General features: G+C 41.0%; 1 protein-coding gene across 1 annotated transcript; it reads left to right on the top strand.

Moving 5' to 3' along the window:
• The first annotated feature begins 2,278 nt into the window (after window positions 1–2,278).
• Window positions 2,279–8,928, top strand: LOC139747907 (uncharacterized). Its single transcript, XM_071660372.1, has 2 exons — window positions 2,279–2,410; window positions 6,472–8,928. The coding sequence occupies exon 2, from the start codon at window positions 6,593–6,595 to the stop codon at window positions 7,724–7,726; it is 1,134 nt and encodes a 377-aa protein (XP_071516473.1). The 5' UTR covers window positions 2,279–2,410; window positions 6,472–6,592; the 3' UTR covers window positions 7,727–8,928.
• The last annotated feature ends 415 nt before the right edge of the window (window positions 8,929–9,343 follow it).

A 9,343-nucleotide genomic window follows, 5' to 3' on the forward strand; every position in this document is an offset into this window, starting at 1 on the left:
AAAGTGCACTTGGGAACTTTGGGGGGGGAATGGTGCCCCGTTACCCGTTTTTGATCACCCGAGAGTGACGTGTGAGAGAAAGAGAGAGAGAGAGAGAGAGAGAGAGAGAGAGAGAGAGAGAGAGAGAGAGAGGGGGCCCCCCGGGGCCCTACGTCACGGCAGGTGGGGGCCCCGTGTCACCAGAGAGAGAGCCCCCCCCCCCCCCCCCCCCTGTCGCTCAAATCCCCCGCGACTTAATTAAAAGATGGCGGCGATAGCGGGGGGGGGGACACATCGTCTTTGGGCGCGACATTGTCTCAAGAAGGAGGGAAGAAGGAGGGAAGGAAGAGGGAGGGAAGGAAGGAGGGAGGGAAGGAGGGAGGGAAGAAGGGGGGGTGGTCTGCTGTTGCCCCCAACCACCCTACCCCCCCTTACCTACCCCCTCTCTCTCTCTCTCTCTCTCACTCTCTCTCTCTCTCTCTCTCTCTCTCTCTCTCTCTCTCTCTCTCTCTCTCTCTCTCTATCTATCTATCTATCTATCTATCTATCTATCTATCTATCTCTTCCCCTCCCTCGCCCCCAGCGGCCCCAGGGCTTCATCAACAAGTCGTAATATCTATCTATCTATCTATATATATATATATATATATATATATATATATATATATATATATATATATATATATATTAAGACTCAGAAACACAATGGCGAGCACCTGTACGGTACGAACCCCTTCCCCCCCCAACACACACACACACACACACACACACACACACACAATCTAATATTTAATTACAAACCCCCAAATATAAAAGTTTTTCTATACCTAACCAAAATTAAATGTCTTAGGTCCTCATATATCTCTCTCTCTCTCTCTCTCTCTCTCTCTCTCTCTCTCTCTCTCTCTCTATATATATATATATATATATATATATATATATATATATATATATATATATATATACATATGGGAAAGGGTCACAATTGAACGAGTGATCAAGTATATTCCTATGAGTCCACGGGGGGAAAATGGAACACAAGTTGCCAAGTGCACTTTCGTGTCATAATCACATCATCAGGGGAGACACAAGAGAGAAATATAACAGTCAGTTGATATACATCGAAGAGACGAAGCTAGGACGCCTTCGTCGCTTCCATGTATATCAACTGACTGTTACATTTCTCTCTTGTGTCTCCCCTGATGATGTGATTATTTCACGAAAGTGCACTTGGCAACTTATCGAGTTCCATTTTTCCCCGTGGACTCAGAAATATACTTGATCACTCGTTCAATTGTGACCCTTTCCCATATATATATATATATATATATATATATATATATATATATATATATATATATATATATATATACATACATCATCACGTAAAAAATCCGGCAAATCTGATTGGTCGAGAGCCGCGCCACGTCATACGAACCACGTCAGACTCGAGCCCCGCGAGCAGGGGCTGTGGTACATCCGCTGCTGTCTATCGAAGGGCAACAGAGACAGATAGACAGACGGTGATAGACAGACGGTGATAGACAGATAACTAGGCTCACACTCGTTGGTAGGCACTGTTGCCATATATATATATATATATATATATATATATATATATATATATATATATATATATATATATATATATATTCTTCGATGTATCTATAAAAATTCGAGGTTCATATTGTTAATCTACGTGGGAATTTATATAGCCCAACATAGGGTAGTTTAGTAATACATTCTTTACCATCTTACCGATAAAAAAATAATATTCCAAGATATATATAGACATTAATAATAATAATAATAATAATAATAATAATAATAATAATAATAATAATAACAAATAATAATATTAAATAATAAAAATAATAATAATAATAAATAATAATAATAATAATAATAATAATAATAATAATAATAATAATATTAATAATAATAATAATAATAATCAAATAATAAAAATAATAATAAATGATAATTATAATAACGTAATAATAATAATAATAATAATAATAATAATAATAATAATAATAATAATAATTATAATAACAAGCGGGCTATGGCATCGCGTTCTCTTCGCCAAACCTCTTCTCGCATCTTTCCCACTTTAATATCAACTTCCTCTCACAACCTGAACCCTTACAACCAAACCATCCAAACTATGAACAAAGGCCCTTGTGACGAGCAGCTCGACAGACGGTACGATTTGTATAATTTATATATATATAAATCAATCGAGAAATCACAAGCTGGTAACCCCCACGATGCTATTTACAGTTAAAGACCCAGTGTGGCAGAGAACATAGTGAGGGTCGGGTAGTTGGAGCGATATACCCTTGTCTTCAAACACCTATTACGCCAAGATGGCTGGTGATTCGGAGCTCAAATTCGACCAGCGTGTAGCGAAGGAGTGGCTGTCCATCGTGTGAGTATTTTTGAGAAGTGATTTGAGTTCTGAGAGGGTAAATATGAAGGTGTAAAGTGAGAGAGAGAGGTTTGGGTTAACGCCTCGTCTACCCTCACCGTGTGTGTGTGAGAGAGAGAGAGAGAGAGAGAGAGAGAGAGAGAGAGAGAGAGAGAGAGAGAGAGAGAGAGAGAGAGAGAGAAGAGCACAGTTGCCAATGACTATTATTCACTCACATTTCTTTTTCTCTCATATACATCTTACAGATCTACTTTCTTCTAAGCTCATTTGGACACACTTTGGTGTATATAAATTCACCATGGGGTTGCCATGGTTGCCATAAAACCCCCTTTACCTGTGCCATGGGGGCGATTTGAGATGGGATAATTATTCTTTTTATTGGTTAAATGATGACTGAGGTATAGAAGGCGTTTAATGCGTGGTCACGTGCCACTGTTGCAACACTGCACACTCAGGGATGAGCTCAAAATGGGTAGATTGTACCATCTATCAATATATATATATATATATATATATATATATATATATATATATATATATATATATATATATATATATTGGAAAGGATCATAACGTCTCTTCGATGTATATCAACTGACTGTTATATTTCTCTCTTGTCTCTCCCCTGATGATGTGATTATGACACGAAAGTGCACTTGGCAACTTTTCGTGTTTCATTTTCCCCGTGGACTCATAGGAATATATATATATATATATATATATATATATATATATATATATATATATATATATATATATATATATAAGGCCGTATATAAAACAGGATACGAAATTCGGTTTGTGACCTTAGAAACAGCAAATTCGACTCCATATATTACGTAAATGAACAGAAGGGTTGAATATATAATAGAAATACGAGGGTTAAATTATTTATCTCTTCACCTGTTCTTGTTCTCACACTGATATACACAAAACCCCCATCTGTGTTTACTGAGAATAATCCCATACATATTATATAAAATGATGAACCTTCCCTCCGAATATATAAACTATAATGGTTATATCGAGGCTCAGCATATATAGCTATATGACCACATTCACCAATACACTTCAAATGTCTCTTTCATTGGATATATCAATCAATATATTATGAACATAAACTACAATTTTATGAAGGTGAAATCTACCCATGAAATGTAGTATATATATATATATATATATATATATATATATATATATATATATATATATCATTAAGCTGGGTTGCCATATATATATGTATATTTTTCACACATATATCTACGTCAGATATATACAAAGTAGACGTCTGTCTTAAAGCAGAGACCTTTAGGGTTTAAAGGAACCAGAGATCTTAAGGGTTTAAAGGAACCAAAGACCTTTAGGGTTTAAAGGAACCAAAGATCTTTAGGGTTTAAAGGAACCAAAGATCTTTAGAGTTTAAAGGAACCAAAGACCTTTAGGGTTTAAAGGAACCAAAGAGGGTTTAAAGGAACCAAAGATCTTTAGGGTTTAAAGGAACCAAAGAGGGTTTAAAGGAACCAAAGATCTTTAGAGTTTAAAGGAACCAAAGTGGGTTTAAAGGAACCAAAGATCTTTAGGGTTTAAAGGAACCAAAGATCTTTAGAGTTTAAAGGAACCAAAGTGGGTTTAAAGGAACCAAAGATCTTTAGGGTTTAAAGGAACCAAAGATCTTTAGGGTTTAAAGGAACCAAAGAGGGTTTAAAGGAACCAAAGATCTTTAGGGTTTAAAGGAACCAAAGATCTTTAAGGTTTAAAGGCATTTATTTTAACGACGCAGTGATAACGATTCGAAATAGATAGGCGAAGGGTAAGCCTCGGTCGTTATCGGGGCTTATCAAACCGATAAGAATGGGCGGACGACCACGTAAACAATTCTATGTTGGATTAACTTTACGTCCGAAGTAAAAGGGGGTAGCCCACCCTTCCCTGCTACTTTAGGGAGCGTCCGATGTCGTTGTAATACGCCTTGCGTTCGAGCCAATGGATGGCGTGGTACGTGGCTAGAGTGAAGTACAGGGACGTAAAATTCCAAAAAAGGAAGGGTCGTACCGTCGTGTGCTCAAGGGTCGTACGTACCGTCGTGCTCAAGGGTCGTACCGTCGTGTTCAAGGGTCGTACCGTCGTGCTCAAGGGTCGTACCGTCGTGCTCAAGGGTCGTAAAGTCGTGCTCAAGGGTCGTACCGTCGTGTTCAAGGGTCGTACCGTCCTGTCCAAGGTTCGTACCGTCGTGCTCAAGGGTCGCACGTACCGTCGTGCTCAAGGGTCGCACGTACCGTCGTGCTCAAGGGTCGTACCGTCGTGCTCAAGGATCGTACCGTCGTGCTCAAGGGTCGTACCGTCGTGCCCAAGGGATCGTACCGTCGTGCTTAAGGGTCGTACCGTCGTGCCCAAGGGTCGCACCGTCGTGCTCAAGGGTCGTACCGTCGTGTGCTCAAGGGTCGTACCGTACCGTCGTGCTCAAGGATCGTACCGCCGTGCTCAAGGGTCGTACCGTCGTGCTCAAGGATCGTACCGTCGTGCTCAAAGGTCGCACGTACCGTCGTGCTCAAGGGTCGCACGTACCGTCGTGCTCAAGGGTCGCACGTACCGTCGTGCTCAAGGGTCGCACGTACCGTCGTGCCCAAGGATCGTACCGTCGTGCTCAAAGGTCGCACGTACCGTCGTGCTCAAGGGTCGCACGTACCGTCGTGCTCAAGGGTCGCACGTACCGTCGTGCTCAAGGGTCGTACCGTACCGTCGTGCCCAAGGATCGTACCGTCGTGCTCAAGGGTCGTACCGTCGTGCTCAAGGGTCGTACCGTCGTGCTCAAGGATCGTACCGTCGTATTCATATACAAACATCTCGTACTCATTAATAGATTGAAAAAAAAGATCCCAATAATAATAAATAATAAATAATAATAATAATAATAATAATAATAATAATAAATAATAATAATAATAACTGCATTAGGGCTGTGTACGTTCGTGTGTACGTACCCTATGTGATAATGTACTCACATATGTACGTAATCAATATGTAGTTTACATAACACTTCCTACGTGTTCCCCATTTATTTATTTTTCTTTAATATCCACGTCACCTTTTTTTTTTATCAAATTATATTTATTTAGGATAAAATTAGAAGAAATTTTATACCACAAATAGAAAATCAATATAATTTTAAAGTCATTTAAATTGATAATGATCAAAATTCCAATGAATACTAAATATTCACCATTTAAATGCCGCCTGCAAGTTTAAATGCTTTTTAAAAGGCCATTTTTTTAAATCTAAATATCAAAGTTATGACCATCAAAGTATAAATACATTTAAGATAAATAGAGTCACTTAAAAAGCCTGATAAATCATTTATTCAAGACGTTACTATAATCAGTAAAGCATATATGTCATAAATGGACCAATTCAAGAGTTTTTATTTAAATAAAAGCATTTAAATTAACGGATAATAACGTTATAAATAACGTTTATATGACTGGGAGTTAAATTAGCGTAGTGCATTTATTTAAGACGTTATTATAATCAGTAAAGAATATATGACATAAATGGACCAATTCAAGAGTGTTTATTTAAATAAAAGCATTTAAATTAACGGATAATAACGTTATAAATAACGTTTATGTGACTGGGAGTTAAATTGGTGTAGTACATTCACCTTCCGCTAGGTGAGCCACCTGCAAGTATGGAGGTAGGTTCAAGTTTACCTGGTGGCCCTTATATTTTCACTTATATCTCCCTCTATAGTGATATAGACGCTATATACTCTATATCATATAGACAATGGGTGTTATAGGTGTACTTCCCACGCCATTTAAAGTGTCAGTAGACGTTTATAGCGTTTTAAATGGGGGTTTTATGGACCCCCCCTTTATGGCGAAATGGGGCACGTGAGTACTTACAAGTGTCATATGTCCAGAGAATTTCGTACAAATATGGTCGTATGGGGAAGCCATACATTAAAACACCCTTAACGATCAATAGATCTCGTAATTTAAGGTCAAACTGACCTTTAACTAGTGGTTAATGACGTAGTTGTATATATATTCCCTCTATTTCAGATGTGAATGCAATGCAAGGGGACACGTCATCACGTGAGGGGGCGACGCATTTGGTAAAGTCTGCCATCCAAACCATCATAGAGAACGGGTCCTCCCTGGAGGCCCCCAGAGAAAACGGAGAATGACGACATACCAGATATTCCTCGCCTTCTTGTATTTCTTCATTGTCCTCGTCATTTTGCCCATATTTTGCAGCGAGAAGGTCTACTCTGTCTTCTACCAGGGAGATGAGACCAAGGCCGACATTACCGAGCGGATAAATATGGAGTATAGGCGACAAGGAGTCGAAAAATACTTAGAAAACATGGACCCCCAAAGTTCTCGAACTTTCCACGAAGCGAGATTGTCGACGCCCTTGGACAACTTGATCATCGTCATGGCCAAGAGGCCCGAGCACCCGGAGGACCTGGTGCTCTCGCAGCTGGTGACCGAGATAGACCGTAGCCTAAGGGCGGAGACCTTCTACAGGAGCGCTATGTTCATATGTAACACGACGCGGGTCCCGTTTACCGAGCTGGATCGCTTGGCTCTCTTCTACCCCGTCAGGCCGTCCGAGAACACGACGAAGTGGAAGCTCTTCAACCCGCAGGAGGTCCTCAAACACGACTTCGTCGACTGCGTCACCCAAGGGATGAAGGGGGCGCCCTTCAACCACGTCACCCTCGTTCGAGACGTGGTCGTCCCATATGCGGGGTCGTTGGGCGGTCTTAACTACCTGTTAGCCAATCGGCTGAGCAGGACGCTCGTTCGGGGTGACCTTCGTCAGCGGGAGGGGTCGTGGCTCTTCCTCCACCTCCACGAGCCGGTGGCCTTCCGACATTACGAAATGACGGGCGAGTGTCTGAGGGAACTACTTCTCGTCGCCATCTTTGGCGGAGGGATGTTCGCCTCGGTCTTCCGGTGGTTGGAAGGCCCCCACCAGCCGCCCTCCCTCCGCGCCACCTACGCCTTCTACGGCGCCCTCTACTGCCTCACCCTCGCCCTCTCCGTCGGCCGGCCGTACGTCAGCGAGGTGCGACGCGCCGCCACCGCCTTCTACCGCCTCTACGACCCGCCGCAGCCCGCGCACTTCTCCGCCATGGCGCTCCCGGCGTCCATCCTCCCGCCGCTCCTGACGCAGCTGGACCTTCTGCGTTGCTCGGCGTACACGCCCTTCCACGAGGTGCTCGACCACATGGTCAACACGCTGGAGGCGCCCGCCTACGTCGTGTCGCCCAGCCTCTTCCGCTACGTCGCGCGGGGCCAGGGGAAATAAGTGGGGATTAATCTACGTCGCTGACATCATCCCCCCGCGGGGCCCAGCCGCCATCTTGGAAACACGTGGAACTGATGTCTAAGGTTTAATCTCCCTCTAGAAAACGGGATGTATTCACTGCTTCTGGTTAATCTCCCTCTAGAAAACGGGATGTATTCACTGCTTCTGGTTAATCCTCTCTAGAAAACGGGATGTATTCACTGTTTCTGGTTAATCTCCCTCTAGAAAACGGGATGTATTCACTGCTTCTGGTTAATCCTCTCTAGAAAATGGGATATTAAATCGTTCTGGTTAATCCCCCTGTAGAAAACGGGATGTATTCACTGCTTCTGGTTAATCTCCCTCCAGAAAACGGGATGTATTCACTGCTTCTGGTTAATCTCCCTCTAGAAAACGGGATGTATTCACTGCTTCTGATTAATCCTCTAGAAAACGGGATGCATTCACTGCTTCAGGTTAATCTCCCTCTAGAAAACGGGATGGATGGTTCTGGTTAATCTCCCTCTAGAAAACGGGATGTATTGGATGGTTCTGGTTAATCCTCCTCTAGAAAACGGGATGTATTGAACGGTTCTGGTTAATCCCCTCTAGAAAACGGGATGGATGGTTCTGGTTAATCTCCCTCTAGAAAACGGGATGTATTGGATGGTTCTGGTTAATCCTCCTCTAGAAAACGGGATGTATTGAACGGTTCTGGTTAATCCCCTCTAGAAAACGGGATTTACTCAATGGTTCTAATTAATCCCCTCTAGAAAACGGGATTTACTCAATGGTTCTAATTAATCCCCTCTAGAAAACGGGATGTATTCATTGGTTCTAAACAATCGCCATTGAGGAAAACGGGATGTTCGAAATGATCCAGGTTCAATCTCCCGTTACCTTTAGAAAACGGGAGGAACTGAATGAGTCTGGTTCATCGCCATTACTATAGAAAATGGGACGTCATTTACTGATTCAGGTTATCTTTGGAAAACGGAATGTGCCATATCTTTCAGGTTATATATCCTTTAGAAAGAATATAGAAAACATGATTCAGGTTATTCCTATAGAAAACGGGATTTACCTAGTGATTCTGGTCATCTCCAATGCTATAGAAAACGGGATGTATTTCAACACATTCGACCCCCCCAAATTTTTTTTCTGAAATGTGTATATATATATATATATATATATATATATATATATATATATATATATATATAGTCAACCAAAGGTAACTTTAAGACAAAGTTATCCTTTATCAAATGTACAAATAAATAAATAATTACCTTTCGAGATAATTATCAAAATAACGCAACCAGGTCTGACACGATGTCGAGTGCCAGTAATTAATTAAATGGTGCCTTAAATAACCAGTGTATGAAGCTAGCAATAATTGTGCCTTGATAAGTGAGTTATGAAATTTATTAGCAGTTATTTTCCATTAAGAGAATTATATATTACTTTAGTCTATAACAACCATAATGGTGCTGTTATAATAATTATAAAAATACAGGGCATTAAAGGCATATATATATATATATATATATATATATATATATATATATATATATATATATATATGAAGAAGGTGGTGAGAGTAAGTGAGCTTGGGAAGGAGACTTGTGTGAGGAAGTA

Source organism: Panulirus ornatus, chromosome 71 (genome assembly GCF_036320965.1).
Source record: "Panulirus ornatus isolate Po-2019 chromosome 71, ASM3632096v1, whole genome shotgun sequence".
NCBI classification, from domain to species: Eukaryota; Metazoa; Arthropoda; class Malacostraca; order Decapoda; family Palinuridae; genus Panulirus; species Panulirus ornatus.

Excerpts from the sequence above, each read along its gene's own strand:
- LOC139747907 (XM_071660372.1), top strand. The coding sequence starts at position 6,593 with ATGACGACATACCAGATATTCCTCGCCTTCTTGTATTTCTTCATTGTC.